The sequence below is a fragment of the Sarcophilus harrisii genome, chromosome 3, assembly GCF_902635505.1.
Source record: "Sarcophilus harrisii chromosome 3, mSarHar1.11, whole genome shotgun sequence".
Taxonomy (NCBI): Eukaryota; Metazoa; Chordata; class Mammalia; order Dasyuromorphia; family Dasyuridae; genus Sarcophilus; species Sarcophilus harrisii.
Genome location: NC_045428.1, coordinates 487878396 through 487898117, shown reverse-complemented (window position 1 = coordinate 487898117; position 19722 = coordinate 487878396). Strand labels below are relative to the sequence as shown.

The 19722-nt window shown below is 35.5% G+C and overlaps 1 protein-coding gene across 3 annotated transcripts in view; it reads left to right on the top strand.

Annotated features, from left to right (window-relative positions):
• The window catches only part of ALG9 (ALG9 alpha-1,2-mannosyltransferase), a 132959-nt gene that overhangs the window by 43410 nt on the left and 69827 nt on the right, over positions 1-19722 (top strand). For all 3 annotated transcript variants that reach the window (XM_031961167.1, XM_031961169.1, XM_031961168.1), the window contains 2 exons: positions 11826-11948; positions 14310-14464. In XM_031961167.1, coding sequence (XP_031817027.1) covers positions 11826-11948; positions 14310-14464 — 278 coding nt within the window. The remainder of the gene's footprint in view (positions 1-11825; positions 11949-14309; positions 14465-19722) is intronic.

Genomic DNA, 19722 nt, shown 5'->3' with positions numbered 1-19722 from the left:
GATTGGTATAGTACTGGATAAGTAAATTAAAATAGGTGGTATTGTCATTTTTATTATATTGGCTTGACTTAAGAATTAATTTCTCCAGTTACTTAGATATATCTTTATTTGGGTGGAGTGTTTTGTTAATAATATTCATATAGTTCCTGTGTATCTTGACAAGTAGACTCCCAAATATTTTATACTATCTGCACTTAATATATATGGAATTTTTCTATTTATTCCTGCTGCATTTTGTTGGTAACATATAGAAATGCTGATGATTTTGCAGGTTTATTTTATGTCCTCCCACTTTGCTAGAGTTGTTAATTGTTTCAATAAGTTTTTAGTTGATTCTCTAGGATTCTGCAAAAGGGATAGTTTTGTTTCCTTGTTATTTATATTTATTCCTCCAATTTTTTTTTTTCTGTTTAATTTAATATAGCTAGCACTTCTAGTTCAAGATTGAATAAGAATGGTCATTATGGACATCTTTGCTTCAATTCTGATCTTATTGGAAAGGTTTTTGGATTATTCCCATTACAAATAATGGGAATACTCTTGATTTTAGATAGATATTACTTAAAAAAAAAAAACCTCATTTATTCCTATTTTCTAATAGGAATAGATTTTTTTTTTTTGACAAAAGTTTCTTCTACACCTATTGATAGAATCATGATTTTTAAAAATAGTTTTTGTAATTGATATGGTCACATGCTTATAGCTTTCCTAATAAGTAAACCAGCCCTGCATTTTTGATATAAATCCAGTCTGGTAATAATAGATGATTTATATAATATAGTGCTATAATCTCCGTGCTAGTGTTTTATTTAAATTTTTCATGAATATTCATTAAGGAAATTGGTTTTTAGTTTTCTTTTTTTCTGTTTTTCTTAACCCTGGTTTAGATATCAAAACCTTATTTGTGTCATAGAAGGAATTTGTTAGGACTTCTCCTATCTTTATATTTTCAGTTTATATAATATTGGAATTAATTATTTTTTAAATGTTTGGTAGAATTTACTTGAAAATCCATCTGTTCCTTGGTTTTTTATTTCCCTAGGGAGCTCATTTATAGCTTGTTCCATTTATTTTCCTAAGATAGGGTTATCTAAATGTTCTCTTTCCTGTTCTGTTAATCTGGACAACTTACATTTCTCTAAATGTTCATCCATTTTATTTAAATTGTTGGGTTTTGGGGGGGGGTGTATAATTGAGCAAAATAGTTCTTGATAACTGCTTTAATTTCATCTTCATTGGTTTTTGCATTTACGCTTGAGTCTTGTGTTTGAATATCACATTTTCTGTTTATTTCATCAGGGATACTTGAGAGTCCTCTATTTCATTAATTTTTTTCCTTTGAAGAATTATATTCAGTTTTTCTGGATAAGTTATTCTTGGTTATAATTCTAGCTCACTTGAACATCATATCCCAAGCCTCTGTTCCTGTAACGTGGAAGCTGCTAATTCTTGTGTGAGCCTAACTGGTTTCACAGTATTTGAATTGTTTCTTTCAGGTTGCTTGCAGTATTTTCTTCTTAACCTGGAAACTCTAGAATTTGACTGTCATATTCTTGAGAGTTTTCATTTGGGGATCCCTTTTAGGAGGTGATTGGTGAATTCTTTCAATTTCCATATTTCTCTCTGGATCTAAGATAAATAAGCAGTTTTCCTTTTCAGTCTATTGAAATATGATACCTAGGGGTTTTGTGTGTGTGTGTGTGTGTGTGTGTGTGTGTGTGTGTGTGTGAATGTGTGTTTTAAAGCATGGCTTTCATGTAGTCCAAAAATTCTTAAATTATGTCATCTTATCTATTTTCTAGGTCAGTTTTTTCCCCTTATGAGATAGATCACATTTTCTTCTATTATTTTTTCATTCTTTTGTTCTTGAAGTCTCATGAAGTCATTAACTTTCACTCGCCCAATTCTAATTTTTAAGGAATTATTTTCTTCAATGAAATTTTGTACTTCCTTTACCTTTTAGCTAATTTTGATGTTCAAGGTGTTATTTTCTTCAGCATTTGTGTGTGGGTGTGTGTATGTGTGCCTCTTTTACCAATCTGTTAATTCCCTTTTCACAATTTTCTTACTTTGCTTTAATCCCCCCCCCAATTTTTCCTCTACAGCTCTTATTTGAGTTTTAAAATGACTTGTTTTTACTCTTTAAAAAAATTTTCTTTCTTTAGCTCTTCTAGGAATTCTTATTGAGCTTGTGCCTAATCTGCATTTTTTTTTCCTTTGATACTTTCTTTGCTTGTAGATGGTTTCAGGTCATTTTTTTCTTCTGAGTTTGTGAACCAAGCTTCTCTCTTATCATAGTAGCTTTTTATGGTTAGATTCCTTTTTTTTTTTTTTTTTTTTTGGTCATTTGTTCATTTTTCCAGATTAATTTTTGAATTTGGACTGTATGTGATAATTGGGTTCTCCCTATCTCTGAGGTTGAAGTTATACCTAGCCTTTCTCATTTTCATGTCATACTGCTTGGAGGCCTATAAGTTTTTGATACATTCAAGATGACCTGATCTAGAGAGAATTCTGGTCCCTACCCTTCTGACCTATGCTTTGGTCCTTAGTCAGGTAGAACCTCTATTTCCTCTTAGATACAGCTGTTCCTGTATGCTCTGGAATCATAATCAGCAACTAGGTAATGGATGAAGGAGCGGCCTGATGGAGTCTGATCTTGCATTTTATGTTACTACATGGGTCTCCCAGGAATCTGTTTCTCCTCAGGTGTTTAGTCTCCTTACTATACCTGTGTCCTGGCTGTTCCTGGTGGTGTTTCTGTTGCTGTGGCTGTTGGAACTGCTGTTACTTCTACAGTGTGAAACTCCTGGCCAGCCCTCACCCCAGTATCAGCAGACTTTTCTTTCTGTCTTCCTAAGCTCCCTTGGGCTGGAAAAATGTTTTACTGTGACTTTTTGTTAGTGATCCCACTCATAATTTTGTTTGACACTTTAAAAAAGTTGTTTAGGAAGGTGTATTAGGAATGCTCACAGAAATACTTCACTCCACCATTTTGACTCTGCCTTTTCATCAGTTTAGAAAAATAGGTTCAACCCAGATTATAAAGAATTAAGACTTAAGAAGTAGAAGAGTTTGTTACATCCTAGGGTTAAAAGAAGTCACTGAAATCTATTCAGTCAATAAATCAACATACATTTATTAAATAGCTCCTTAGTTTTTTACCAGGTACTTTGCTAGGTACTGGAGATACAAATATAAAGAATGAAACAATCTTTTACAACTTTAAATGAGCTTACATTCTAATGAGCAAGGGAACAGCATGATTAGAATGGAGCTTAAGAAATATCAGCTTTAGCAGCTAGGTGGTGCAGTGGATAGAGCATCAGCCCTGAAGTCAGGAGGACCTGAGTTCAAATTTGGTCAAATCTTCCTAGCTGTGTGACCTGGACAAGTTACATAACCCCAATTGCCTCAGGGGAAAATATATATATCAGCTTTAAATTGTAAGGAGAATGATGAAAGGCACAGAGATTAATTAAGAGGCTATAGCATTAGTTTGGTAAGAGGTAATAAGATTTAGATTTGAATGATAGATAGAAGGGTTGTGGAAGTACAATTGATACAATTGATAAAGTTTAGTGCCTGATTTAAGACTATGAGGGAGAGTTAAAGATGATTCTGACGTTGTGTACTTATGTAACTAGAAGGATGGCAGTGGTAGAGATCTTGGTAGAAATAGGAAAGTTAGGAAAGAATAGTTTGGGGGAAGGAACATAGGAATACAATAATGACTTCTATTTTGGACATTTTGCTTTTGAGATACCTGTGAAACATTCGATGTAGATGTCCCTCAGGCAGATGAAGAAGAGAATTTAGTAGAAGATAAGGCCTGTTGATTGGGTGGTAGTCTGCCTAGAGATAATAATTGAATTCATGGAAGATGATGAGATCTCTAAGAAAAAGGTGCAGAAAAGTCAGATCTCAAATACTAAGGCTTAAATAATTGTTGAAAGATTGAGTAACTGAATACTGGCCCTATCTACAGTGATGAATTTATTCCCCCGACTCACTGGTCATGGTAAAGAAGTTGGAGTGTTCCTTGTATCCCATTGCCACTTCCAGGCTCTCTCTCTATCTTCATTGCTCAGTAATCTCTCCTTTGAAGTTCACTCAGTCCATATACTACTCATTCAAAATTCTGGTAGCTATTGCCTGAAAACCACTAAGATGAATGCTTCCCTTCTTTCCCCATTGAATTTAATGTCTATTTTACAAAGATTTTCTATCCTTCCCACCTCCTGTGCTCCTACTATGAGACTTAGGTTGTATTCGTTGTTCAGGAGTATTAACACTTCTTGTGTGAGAGCTTGCTGAGCCCTTTTTAGAGCTGTTCATTCATCTTTGGTTTCCACCAGATTTACCCAACTTTGACTTGTGGCTTCAAGAAGTTGAACCACATTCCAAAAAAAACTATCAGATGGGCTTAATTAAAGCAGGTTAAGAGTAATCGACACAAGGGCAGCTAAATGGTACAGGACATAGAGCACCAGCCCTAAAGTTAGGAGGACCTGAGTTCAAATCTGGCCTCAGACACTTAACACTTCCTAGCTGTGTGAGCCTGGGCAAGTCACTTAACCCCAGTTGCCTCAGCAAAAAAAAAAAAAAAAAAAAAAAAATTAACTGACAAGCCATAAACCTGTTGATAAATTAAAAGGATATCTACCCCATGCTTGTGAAGATCTTCCCCTGCAGAATGGGCTGGTGAGAGACATTGTAGTGTTCTTAAAGTGTGGTCACTTTAAGTGGTTAGACACTGAAGATGCCAAAGTTATCCGCTGCCTCTTAGGCTATTGCCAGTCCTGACTTCTGTCCTGCAACTGGACTTTAATGATTCAGGAACAGAGTGAGACTGATGACTTTATGCGACTGCACAATTCCAATGCACATGCAAGGGAAGGCTTCTCTCCTTGTTTGTTGATCCTCTTTGAAAACAAAGGATAAGATTCTTTTTGTACAGCAAAATAACTCTTAGGACATGTATACTTATATTGTATTTAATTTATACTTTAATATATTTAACATGTATTGGTCAACCTGCCATCTGGGGGAGGGGAAAAATTGGAACAAAAGGTTTGGCAATTGTCAATGCTGTGAAATTACCCATGCATATAACTTGTAAATAAAAAGCTATATTTTAAAAAAAAAGAAAACAAAGACAAACAACATTATGTGACTTCAGCCTCCATAGTGATACTCCCTCAAACATTCTTACATCCCAGTTTCTGAATTTTCCTATGACTTGCTTCTCCATCCCTCTTCAGTACACATAGACTTTATCATACTATTGGTCTTGCTATCACACACAATCGCCTTACATGTTTGTGAACTTTGCAGTTCTCTTATCTGGGATTATATATGTGTCATTCCATTTTTTCCTTCTCCCTCACAACCCCAAACCCTGTTCTTTGTTTGTTCTTTGTTCTCATTGTGATCTCCAGTCCTTCTCCATCTTAGTTCTTTCTTAGGCCATCACCCTTGAACCCTCCTTTCTTCCCTTTAGTGAACCACTTCATCTCTACACCATGTTCTTTTGAGTCCTTTGCCTCATTACCCTGCCTCTGATCATGTCCTGCCAAGCCCAGAATTACTCACTTACTCCATCCTTTACCTTTGCTCCTACTCCTGTGTGGCTAAATGAAGCTGGAGAAAACCATGAAACTGTGTGACTACAAATTTATTTTATGTAATCATAAATGGGCTTCACTGTAGCAAGGCAGTACTTTTATATTTCCCCAAATGAGTCATTATCCCATTCACCACACTTTTTTTTTTTTTTTCTCAAATCTTTTTATCCTTCAAACCATCCACAGATTAAGTGTCTTGGATGAGAACCTTGCCTTGTGTTCCCCAGACAAATTAAAGCCATTGGGGAGAGCTGTTACTGCTCCTCTCCTTTGCAACTCTTTATCTCTCACTTCTCTTCATTCATCTTACAGGAATGAGGAGCTTTTTTTTTTTTTGCCAAAGCAAACCCCACTGTATGTATGTGTGACCCAATTACATCTTATTTTCTAGCAGAGATTGGCCCTTCCATCATCTTCACTTTCACTTATCTTGAGACTCTCCTGTTTTCTGACTGTTTCCATGCCCATGTCTCCCTCATCCTCCAGAAAACCCTTACTTGAACCATCCATCCTCGCTGGCTGTTGTCCCATATCTCTCTCTTTTTTTTTTTTTTTTTTTTTTTTACATGGCTAAACTCTTTGAAAAAACTGTCTATAGTTGGGGCCTCTACTTTTCCTCTCACCATCTTCTTAGCTTTCTCTAGTGTGGATTTTACCTTCATAATGCCCTTGAAACTGATCTCTACAAGGTTAACTAATCACTTTTTAATTATCAAATCTAATGATTTTTTTTCACTCCTCATCTTCATCTTTCTGCAGCTTTTGACAGTCAGTCACCCTTATTCTCACTTGGTATTCTCTTCTCTCAAGGTTTTTGTGATACTATTTTATCTTGATTCTTCTCCTTCCTGTTTAACGATCCCCTCACTCTCCTGTGCTGAATCTTCAATCAAGTCATTACTCACTAATTTTGAGTGCATTCCAAAGCTCTGCTCCCTCATTTAACAATCTCCTTAGCTTTCATGGATTTAGTTATCATCTCTATGCTGACGATTCTCAGGTGTACTTATCTAGTCCTGTCCTCTCTGCTCTTGTCAACTCTCACATCTCACATTTAACATGTCCAAAACGATTTAATCCATTATCTCACTTCCAAACCCCCCTCATCCTGACTTCTCTATTACTTTTGAGGACTTCACCATCAGTCACTGAAACTCCCAACCAAGGCTTCATTCTTGGCTCCTCACTGTCTCTCACTCCTACATCTAATTTCTTATCAAGGTCTTTCAGTTTTGCCTTTGTGACGTCTCTCATATATACCTCAATCTCCCCTCCGTTGCCTCCACTTTGATGGGGATTCTCATTTCTGGATTATTGCAATGGTCTGCCAACTGGTCTCTCTCTCAAAGTCTCTTCCATCTTATATTCCTTATTATTATTATTATTATTATTGCTGAGGCAATTAGGGTTAAGCGACTTGCCCAGGGTCACACAGCTAGAAAGTGTTAAGTGTCTGAGACCAGATTTTAACTCGGGTCCTCCTGACTTCAGGGCTGGTGCTCTATCCATTGCACCTCCTAGCTGCCCCTTTATATTGTATCTTCTAATCACTTGCCAAAGTGACTTGGTGATACTCAGGTCTGACCATATCACTTCTCAAATCAATAAACTCCAGTTTCATCTTTTCACCTCTAGGATCAAATATAATCCTCAGTTTGGCTTCCAAAGGCCTTCATAGCCTAGCTTCCTTCTACCTTTCCACTATGTGCTCTTTGATCCAAGTTGACACTGGTCTCTTAGTTGTTTCTTAAACAAGATAATCCATCTCTTGATTCCAGGCATTTTCTTTGGTTATTCCCCTATATCTGGAGCATTCTTTTTCATCTTCCCTCCTGACTTCCCCCTGCTGAAATCTTACCTTCCATAAGAAGCCTTTTCTGAATTCCTTTAATGTTAATGCTTTTTCTCTTATTATTTTCTGTTTATCCTATATGTACATTGTTTGTCCATAGTTGTTTATATGTTTCTCCTCCATGAGAATGTAAGCTTTTCAGAGTGGGCACTTTTGGCACTTTTACCTTTCTTTGTATCTCTAGCAGTTAGCACAGTACCTTACACATAGTTGCTTAATAAATACTTATTGACTGGCTGAATGTTAAATATTTATTGACTGATTGGCTGTGGTGTAAAGTCTTAAGAGTAAATATAATGACTAATCTTGATCCTTTACAGGTCAAGGTCAAGGTCTTCAAATAGTTGAAGAAATGGACCTCTCTCCTTTTGTGAATGTGGGAGACTATAATTTGTCAAATATTGCATATGCAGCCCTAAATGGTCATTGTGTTGGTTGCAGATTACTTTTTTCTCTGGTGTGTGTGTGTGTGTGTGTGTGTGTGTGTGTGTGTGAGACAAAGGATGGCTCACTGGTCAAGGAATGGAAGAGAATTACATTTGGAAATAAAAGTGATGTAAAAAAAAAATTCATCATTAAAAATAAGATAAAAGAAACTATCTCCCCTCCTCCCCCCCAAAAAAAAAGCAAGACAAGGAATAATATTTAACTTAGGACAACAGCTGCTCCCACTCAAGGGAGTCTGTTTCTCCTGTCCCATTGCACATTCTTGTTGCCTCCTTTGGTAGAGCCATAATATTATAGGAGTTGAAGTTTGAGAAAGGTCATGGCTTTGGGCAGTAAATGTCTCCCTCCTCCACCATATAATTTGACATTTTTGAGGGCAGTATATAGCCTGCTTTTGACTTATTTAAAGTTATTTGCCAGTAAAAGCTGTTCCAGAGACCTTTGTTAATCATTTATGTCTGATGACTTTCCACTCTTTACTGTGCAAACTTGACATTTATAAGAATGACGTGATGTCTCTTAGTACCTATGGTACTAAGTCATGGGTAATGACTTTTCTCCACCCAGCACAGCAAACATCAGAAATTACTTCTTTTCTTATCTTAGCAAACTCTTTCAAAGCTCCCATTAGGTCTTAGGAGTGGAGAGAAATTGAGGTGCTTTCTGTCAAGATGGTATGTGATTGCATGGCTTTGAATTGGTAATTCATTACCGAGAAGTTCTGTATCCAGCTCATTTTTATGGTAAACCTTGCATCAGTAAAGTCCTCGGCCTACCCCTGATACAAAATTTATATGGTTCAACACTAAGTTTTCTGAGCCACAGCAGTGATACCTCTCTGGACAGAAATAAAAGTTTCTACCTTTTTCTGTTCAAAGGGAAGTGTCTCTTCAAGGCAAAGAAAACCTTCTGGGAGCAGTTTACTTAACTACTCTCTGACTACATAACCTTTGTTCTTATTTCTAAGACTATCTTGTCTGAACCTTATTCACTCTTGGCTCATCCTCCCTTTGCTCCGTACTTCAGCAAAGCAGTACTTGGTTGTGTAATGTTTACAGATTGCCTGGTCATTAACTTGCTGTCTGAGTTCCTGTCACAATAATGATAGCTGGCTTTAGTACTTAGTAATTTTGATTCAGGATCTCAAAGTATTGTCTAAATGGTTATAATGATCTTCAACAAGAGTAGAAGATAAGCTGTGATGGGATGGAAGTAAGTCTTTCTTGAACCTTAAAGAGCTTTCTTCCTAAATATTTATTCATCATAATTATTTAAAATTTCCATTGACTTCCAAACATTTTTACTAATACCAAAAAAGAAAAAAAAAAGATCCCTGCTATTAAGACTTCAAAAACTATTGATATTTTTTTTGTTTTTACATGATGTACATTTCCTAATACATCTCTTCTCCCCACTCCTTCCAGATGGCTATCCTTTATAACAAAAAATTTAAAAGAGTGTGGAAATCCAGATCAGGAAAACCAATGAATTTATCAACTATGTTTAACAGTATTCCTTACACGTAATCCCCCCCATCTCACTTTTAGGGCCAGGCTTGATCAATATAATTCCATAACATTAGAAACAATTGAAATTGAATTCTGTGAAATGGTAATGACTAAGAGTGTCCATCAAGGCTTATGGATCATGATAGATAATGTCCCAAGAGTGACTCTTTACATTTGTTCTTCATGATTTTTCTTCAAAGTTACAGATTTCTAGAATTCTTTAAGAAGAAAAATAGCCCTGTGAATTGAAGATAGATGTCAGGTGGGCCAGGCAAGAAGCTGGTACCTCCCTTTTTAGAGAAATGAATTAACAAAATGTTACCCCAAACCTAATGGAGTGGATTTCTACTTGAAACTTCATTCATTCATTCATTCATCTTCCTTAGTCTGAAAGAAAGGTCATACTTAAGGAACATAAGATATCATTGTTCTCAGTGAATTCAGGCTTCCACAGGAGGCCTTAGAGGCCTTGTTCATTTGTTTGAACTGGGGCCCTTCTCTCTCTTTCCCTTCTTTTTCAAACGTTTCTGACATTTTGAGTTTAGTTTCCAGTCTTATTTTGCTGTGCAAGCTGCAAAGATGTCAGATTTTCCTGACTGCTCCTCAGCCTCCTGATTACCCTTTTAAGCGGTGCTGATTGCAGGAAATTGCTGTGGTGCGTGGTGGGTGTCACAACAGCCCAATGATTAAGACCCGTGTGTGTCATTTACTGGCTGATTGAAATAATCACAGAGAGGGGAGAAGCAGAGGGAAAATTGCTAAATGTGCAGAGGGAGCTGCCACTCTTAATCATTTTTGGCTTAAGCATCTCAAGTTGAGGAGTCAAAACTAATGAGAGTTAGATTTATGTTTTCCTCATTTTGCTTCATTCTTGATCTTCAAGGTAGCTGAGTGAAACTTAACACTGAAGATGATCCTAAGCAGGAAGAACTTTTTTTTTGGTTTGTTTATCAGATAAGTGGCCCATAAGATCTTTGCCTTCTTCACGATAGGAAAAGCAAGAGCGAAGCACCTGAGAGTTGGCTATAAGTATGACAGGATGAAACCAGGGTGAGAAGGTGAAAGGAGTGTTTGGTGAACATGAGCAGCCCAGTTGAGATTTCTAATGCTTTCTACTGTATGAAGATGTAATCTGATGGAAGTGGATTTCTTTGACAAAGAGACCTAATTCAGTTTCAATTGATCAATGATGGACAGAAGCAGCTACACCCAAAGAAAAAAACACTGGGAAATGAATGTAAACTATTTGCATTTTTGTTTTTCTTCCTGGGTTATTTCTACCTTCTGAATCCAATTCTCCCTGTGCAACAAGAAAACTGTTTGGATCTGCACACATACATTGTATCTAGGATATACTAGGACATATTCAACATATATAGGACTGCATGCCATCTAGGGGAGAGGTTGGAGGGTGGGAGGGAAAAATCGGAACAGAAGTGAGTGCAAGGGATAATGTTATAAAAAAAATTACCCTGGCATGGATTCTGTCAATAAAAAGTTACTATAAAAAAAAAAAATCAAGATTGAAAAAAAAAAAAAAAAAGATTTCTAATGCTTTCTTTATCTCCCAGCTCCCTGGGAAGATTGGCTGTCTGCCATGTCCTGAAGGCATTCTCCCCACCACCACTACCTCCTCCTCCTCCTCCTCCTCCTCCTCCTCCTTCTCCTTCTCCTCTTCCTCTCTAATTTTCCTTTTAAAGGAATGCATTATTTCTTTCAAGATACTACCCAAGAATCACTTTCTCCAGGAAACCTTTCCTGATGCCTGCAAACTTTGGTTCCTTCCTTCAGTATCTCATATCTAACTATTTTATATTTATTTTCTCTTCATTCTGCATATATGACTTACATGTACCTGTTGGTCTCCCTTCAGAATGTGAGCTCCTTGAAAGCAGGATTATTTAATTTTTGTATCTTTCTATTTCCACTGCCTAGCATGTAGTAAGTGCTTAATAAATACTTATTGATTGATTGCAGAATGTTTTGAGAAGTTGAGCAATTTACTTTGGCCTGATTGCTATGGTTTTATCATGTATGTATATGTCCCTATGCTTCCCAATTTGGAAAGAACCCCAGGGCTTTCATCATGTAAGGGTCTATGGGAGTGACTGTAGTCTGCTGTTTATTTTAAATCCTTGGGATTCTTCACCAGTTGATCATGACTGCCACCCTTTGTCAGTTGAGGTTTAGATATCATTTATATGTATACAAGCACAGTTTCCATTCTTTTTTTCATGTTCTTCTTTTATTCTCCCTATATTTTGTAAATTGCCAGTTACTTGAGTTAGATGACCGAGCTTTAATGAAAACAGAGCAGCATGATATGTTAAGCCTCTGCACTACTGTTTGTGGGGCTCACCCTAACTAGGCCCTTATCTTTCTTTCTTTCAGGCACAGAACACTGGTATTTCTATTTAATTAACGGGTTTCTGAATTTCAATGTGGCCTTTGTATTGGCTCTTCTGGTCTTACCACTGACTTCCCTCATGGAGACCCTATTGCAGAGATTTCATGGTAAGTTGTAGAGGTATGAAAGATTTCAGATTGCCTGGTAGCAGGAAGACTTGTGCCTTAGAAACCATTAGCCAGTTTTATAAAGAGCTAGTCAGGATGATAGTATTTATTGTACAGGAAAAATAGAATTTCCTTCTTTTATTCACTGTGTTCTTAGGAGAATGGCAGGCTGGTCTGTTTTGCAGTCTATGTTTGCAAGGCTGAACTAGAAACGTATGACTTTTCTGAAGGTTTTCTTAATTTATTGCAAATGAAACCACATCAGTAAAAATCTGCAGAAACCCACAGTGTCAGGATAACCCATTAATTGCCACAATCAATCTTCAGTGACTACAAGAAGAGTCTTACATGTTCACAGTTAAGGAAGCCTAACTAGCATGCTAACCAGCGACACAGGAAACGGCATTTGCAAGATCTCAGGAGAACACAAAATTTAGAGTCATTTGTCCTATAAAGACTGTGTTGTTCAAAGGGTGAAGTACCCTTTGAAGTATGAGCTATGTTGGAGGCAAAAATGTTGGTGAAAATAGTCTCTGCTGAATTAAAAAAAAATTTTCAGTTTTCTTCATAGCTGGGGGGCTAAATTAGGAGGAGCCTAAAGCTATCCTCTGGATTACTATTAATTCATTTAATTATTGAATAAGTTTACCTAGTCATTTATTTCTGTTTCTCAACATCTTTTTTTGCAGCACTGTCCTAACTCAGGTTAGCAATTAATCAAGTGCTTCTAGCTTTCTTTACAGGTGGGTCAGACTTAAGTAGAACTTTCAAATTGGAAAGAGAATTAACTGTGGATTTGTTTTCTTGATTTGCAAGGATTATGAGTGTTTTTTTTCCTCAGTCAGCTTTTGTTTCCATTGTGCTTATTTTTTGTATTGTAAATTACTTCTAAAGAATCCATCAAGTTAAAAATATCAGTTTACAGAGTACTTTTGCTTGGGATAGGAGAACATGAAATCAACCCCATGGAGCAAATTTACATTTTAAAAATATGTAAAATGTAAAATCATAAATGATTATTATAGCACAAAAGAATTTTTACCTGCTGAGGTTAGATTCATTTAAGCTGGGACATGTAATAACAATTGAGAAAATTTCAATTTAATAGTTAAATCTTGACAAATATAGACTAACATTTTGCAATAATTATGGACAAAGTTTAAAATAGCTGCTACTGTAGCTTGAGAATTTTTATCCTTGAATGGACGGTCAAAAAGAATTTATTAATATCTCACTATGTGCCAGGATCTGGGACAAAGTAAGATATAAGACAACAGTCTCTGCCCTGTCCTCAAATGGAGGAACCTATAGTTTTTGTTAAAAGTATTTACTTTATTTTAAATTTTTATTAGTTTAAGGTATTTATATCCAAAAAACTGTAAATTATGTATTACTCAGATATGGCCTCAGATTACAGACTGGATTCTGTGGGATAAATAACAATGCAGTTTACGGTACATGAATCTAATGGACTGTAGAGGGCACTGTGTTTATTCCTGCTGCACTGCTCATTATGACTAATATAAGCACAGGAGGAGATTCTCTCACTGTGGGGTTGCAAACTTATCACTCAGTGCTCATGTACCTAACCACAGGAACTTTCCAGCAGGGGTTTGAGCCTTAGTGATCATTAAATTCCTTTAGTACTTGTACATGCTTTCTTTTTTAAATTTTGGTTTTAGTAAGGAATTTGGAGTTGAAAGATATTGTAGGAGGGAAGGAGAAGCTTTATCAGGATTGTTTTTGTTCTTGCTTTGCAGCAAGCTACTTGTCAATGGCTGTTTGTTGGGCGTGAAATAAGTTTGATGTTTTTTGGTTTAATAGGTTTAAGAATGCTGATTCCCCCACCATTTCCTTCTATTTTTAACCTGTGGTTTGTGACTCTCTATAGTTACTTGGGTGTAATAAAGAAGACTGAAAAAAAGGAAGTCTAAAGGAGGAAAAGTGTTATCTAGAACATATAATATTCTACTTCATATAGTAACTTAAATTTCATATAATAACTTTAAAAAATTTTAACTGATGGCAAATAATCTTAGGGGCCTGTGGACATATTCCTTAGTAGAAAAAGCTTTCCTTTCTCTGTCCAAGGTAGAATTCATTTTACTAACAGTCCATAAAACAATCCGGTGATGCATCCAGTCTTTTTAGAAAGCAGCAGAAAAGTATCCCCTTATTATATGACATTTCCTTTCATGGTTAAGAGAAATATGAATGAATTGGGCCAGTTTGTGAGTGAATACAAGGCGACCAAGGGCAGAGCCAGGCTATTCCAAATCTGAAGTTGGGGGACATGAAGGTCCCAGGTGGTGATTTTACTACTGCAATGAGACTACAACTACCTCTTTTTCTTTCTTACAGTTCAGAACTTAGGCCGTCCTTATTGGCTTACCTTATCTCCAATGTACATCTGGATTGCCATCTTCTTTGCTCAGCCTCACAAGGAGGAGAGATTTCTGTTCCCCATATACCCTCTTATATGTCTTTGTGGTGCTGTGGCTCTTTCAGCACTTCAGGTGAGTTTCAGGAAAACAGAAATCCTAAAGAGTTTCTGTTTGAGTTTTTTCATAGTTTATCATAGAAATATTATTTATTTATTTTTAATACATATTGCTTTATGAATCATGTTGGGAGAAAAAAAATGAGAGCAAAAGGGAAAAACCATGGAAGAGATTTAAAAAAAAAATCAGAAAAAAAAATGAACATAGCATGTATTGATTTACATTCAGTTTCCTTAGTTTTTTTTCTGGTTGTAGATGGTATTTTCTGTCCAAAGTTTATTGGGATTGCTTTGGATCACTGAACCACTGAGAAGAACCAAGTCTTTCAACCATCACACATTCTTGCTGTTATTGTGTATAATATATTCCTGGTTCTGCTTGTTTCACTTAGCATCAGTTCATGTAAATCTTTCTAGGCCTTTCTAAAATCAACTTATTCATCATTTTTTATAGAACAGTAATATTCCATATCTTCATATACCACAACTTTTGATGGGTATACACTCCTTTTCCATTTCTTTGCTACCACAAAAAGAGCTGCTACAAACATTTTTGCACATGTGAGTCTTTTTCCCTCCTTTATGATTTCCTTGGGAAAAATTTAACAACAGAATGCAGAATTTCTACTGCTAAGATAATTTTGTCTATAATGGTATAATTTGCTATATAGGTAATTGTGTATATGTGTTTGGTTAGCTATTTGTTATCTTATTTGCTGATGAGTTTTTCCCACAAATAAATTTAACTATCCTTTTATTTCAGAACATAGACTCAGTTTACTTTAGAGACATTTTCCAAATCACTGTAAGAGAATTAGATCCTAACTAAATGATGATGGGTTAGCAGAATTAACTGAATACCTCTCCTTAAAACATTTGGATTAGAATGGAATTTTAGCGTATATTTTGTGATTCAATTAAATAACTAGCCATTGAAGACTTTATTGATTCAGTTGCCATAGTTCTTTCTCTGGATGGGATGCCATTTTCCATCCTAAGTCTTGGATCACCACATTTCTTAGTAGAGCTAAGTCTATCATAGTTGATCATCACATAATCTTGTTTTGTGTACAATGGTTCTGCTCACTTCACTTAGCATCATTCATGTAAGTCTTTCCAGATTTTTCCGAAACCTTCTGGCTCATCATTTCTTATAGAACAATAATATACCATTACATTCATATATCATAACTATTCAGGCATTCTCACCTGATGGACATCCATTCAATTTCCAATTCTTTGATTTTACAAAAAAAGAGCTGCTCCAAACATTTTTGCACATGTGGGTCCTTTCCCATCTTTTTTGGGATATAAATCAAAATATTCTTCCACTTCTGTTCATTTTAAAAAAGCATTTGAGCTATGTCCACTATTTCATGATATCTTCAAGTTCCTGGTCTTTCTTTGGCCCTCCTTCAGATTGAGATTTAAATTTAAAATAAAATATTTATTTTCCTTAGGGATTTTTTTAGCCTATGATATCACCATTTTGGACATGTTTTCCCCTCTTGTCTCCTTCCTTCTTTTTTTTCCCCCTCTACCTCTCTGCCTCTGATTCTATCTTTCTCTCTTCTCTCCTTTCTTCCACCTCCTTTTAAAAAAAAAAAAAGTAAAACTAAAGACTCATTATATAATTGATAGCATGCCTGACTCAAAATAGGTAGATCTTGAAGAAATAGTACTCATGAATAATTAACAGAAATTATATGTCTCATATATAAACATGTGACTATGTCTTAATATCATTTTTGTAGTTTTTGAGTGATCTTGGAAGATAATTAAAAGCATTTCCTTCATGTCCTGTCAGATGATTTCTTTCTTTTCCTTTTCTTCCCTTCCTTCCTATCCTGTTCCATTCCATTTATCTGTCCTGGCCTATCTTGTCAGCATGAGTTTTAGGCCAAAGATAGTGGAGCTGGAGAATTTCAAAGCAGAAAGTAATATAAAGTCGAACAATAATCCAATTTAGTATCAATAGTTTGGTACCAATTCATATTTTTTTAAGAAACAACCCTCTGTGGTATGGAGGAAAAACACAATATGTTCTATTAATTCAGATATTTTTTGAAAGAAATTTTTTCTTAGGCCTAGAGAAATTCTTTGCACCTTCCAAACTACTGATATTACAGATATCATCATATTTTGGAACTAGTATATAGAACAGTTTTGAAAATCTTGCTTCATTTCTTTCTTTCTTTTTTTGCTGAGGCAATTGGGGTTAAGTGACTTGCCCAGGGTCATGCAGCTAGGAAGTATTAAGCGTCTGAGGCTGGATTTGAACTCAGATCTTCCTGACTTCAGGGCCAGCACTCTAGCCACTGCACCATCTAGCTGCCCCTCTTAATTCATTTCTTAAAAGATGGGGTATTTCCATATGTCCTTGGATCTGATAACATCAGGCCTCTTTTTATACTTTCCCACTGACGTGGTAGATGAGTTTTTATGACAAATGTCATAGGCACATATTATTTCTGTATCAATAATTTTTTTCAGTAAAAATGAGAATTTTACCTAATTTAATTTGCTTACTTAGTGACATACCAATCAAATTACCAAAAATTATTTTATAGAGCTAGAAAACTTAATAACAAAATTTTTCTGGAAGAACAAAAGGTCAAAAATGTCAAGGGAATTAATGAAAATAAAGAAGTTGGCCTACCTGTAACAGATCTAAAACTATAATATAAAGCAGTAATCATCAGAACTATTTGGTACTAGCTAAGAAATAGAATAGTGGATCAGGTACATTAGGTACACAAGACTCAGTAGTAAATTCAACCATAGCAATCTAATGTTTGATAAACCCCAAAATCCCAGCTTTTGGGACAAGAACTATTTGACAAAAATTGTTGGGAAAACTGGAAAACAGTGTGGCAGAAATTACTTAAAGACCAATATAATACACTGTATACCAAGATAAGAATAAAATAACCACAAAGGGCAATACTGTAAGCAGATTAGGAGAGCAAGGAGATATTACCTATCAGATATATAGAGAAGGGGAAATGTTAGGACCAAAAAAAGAGATCGAGAGAGAGCATTACTAAGTGCAAATGGACAGTTTTTATTATATTACATTAAAAAGCTTTTGCACAAACAAAGCCAATGCAATCAAAACTAGAAAGTAGAAAGCTGGGAAACATTTTTACAGCAAGTATCTCTGATAAAAGCTTTCTTTCTCAAATATATAAAGAACTGATTCACATTTATAAGATTACAAATCAGTTTTCAGATGAAGAAATTAAAACCATTTCTAGTCATATGAAAAGATGCTCTAATTCACTATTGATCAGAGAAATGCAAATTAAGACAACTCTGAGATACCACTACACACCCTTCAGATTGGCTAAAATGACAGGAAAAGATAGTGACAAATGTTGGAGGGAATGTGGGAAAACTGAGACTAATACATTGTTGGTGGAATTGTGAACACATCCAACCATTCTGGAGATCAATTTGGAACTATGCCCAAAGGGTTATCAAACTGCATACTCTTTGATCTAGCAGTGTTAGTGCTGGGCTTATATCCCAAAGAGATCATAAAGGAGGGAAAGGGATCCACATGTGCAAAAATGTTTGTAGCAGCCCTTCTCGTAGTGGCCAGAAACTGGAAAATGAATGGATGCCCATCAGTTGGAGAATGGCTGAATAAATGATGATCTATGAATGTTATGGAACATTATTGTTCTATAAGAAATGATCGGCAAGATGATTCCAGAGAGGCCTGGAGAGACCTACATGAACTGATGCTGAGTGAAATGAGTAGAATGGGAGATTACTGTACACGACAACAAGATTATATGAAGATCAATTCTGGTAGACATGGTTCTTTCTAACAATGAGATGATTCAGGCCAGTTCCAATGATCTTATGATTAAGAGAGTCATCTGCACCTAGAGAGAGGACAGTGGGGATTGAGTGAGGATCACAACATAGCATTTTCACTCTTTTTGTTGTTGTTTGCTTGAAATTTTATTTTCTTTCTCATTTTTTCCCTTTTTGATTTGATTTTTCTTATGCAGCAAGATAATTGTATAAATATAAATGCCTGTATTGGATTTAACATATATTTTTACCTAAATGTTTAACATATATTGTATTACTTGCCATGTAGGGGAGGGGGTGGAAGGAAGAGGGGGAAATTGGAATACAAAGTTTTGCAAGGGCTAGTGTTGAAGAATTGTCCATTCATATGTTTTGAAAATAAAAAAGCTTTAATTAAAAAAAAAAAAGACTACAAGTCATTCCTCAATTGCTAAGTGGTCAAAGAATGTGAATAGGCAGTATCAGATGAAGTAATCAAAGCTATCTATAGTCATATGAAAAAATGTTCTAAATCACTATTGATTAGAGAAATGTAAATTAAAACAACTCTGATACCTTTCAGATTGGGTGAAGGAAAATAATAAATATTAGAGGGGATGTGGGAAAATTAGGAGTACTAATGCATTGTTGGTGATCCAACTGATCCAACCATTCTGGAAAACAATTTGGAACTGTGCCCAAAGGACACAGTAATACCACTACTAGGTTTGTATTCCAAAGAAATTTTGAAAAGGGAATAGGGACAAGGACCTATTTATACAAAAATATTTATAGTAGCTCTTTTTGTAGTGGGGAAAAAAAATTGAGATTGAGGGGATGCCTATAAATTGCACAATGGCAAAACAAGTATATGATTGTAATGAAATATTACTGTGCTGTAAGAAATGATGAGCAACCAAATTTCAGAAAAAGTTGGACTCGTACAAACTAAATACAAAGTGAAGTGAACAGAACCAGAAAATTGTATACAGTAACAGCAGTACTGCATGATGATCCACTGTGAATGACTTAGCTATTCTTAGCAATACAATGATCCAAGACATTTCCAAAGGACTCATAATGAAAAATGCTATTCACCTCTAGAGAAAAAACTAGTAGATTCAAAATGCAGATTGAAATATGCAATTTTTCTCTTTTTGTGTTTTCTTTATGGGTTCTTTTTCTTTTCCAGGTCTGTGTTATTTTTCACTAAATGACTATATGATGATATGTTTTTCATGCTTGACAATGTATAACCTGTATCAAATTGCTTACTGTCTCAGAGCAGGAGGAAATGAGGGAGAGAGAGAAAAAAGTTGGAATTCAAATTAAAAAAAAAAGAATGTTATAACTTCACATATGATTTCTTAATTGGGGTGGATGGTGCGGATAAGGGAAAAAATCTGGATTTCAAAAATTTAAAAAAAAATGTAAAAAATTATTTAAAATTTAAAATGTAACTGGGGAGAA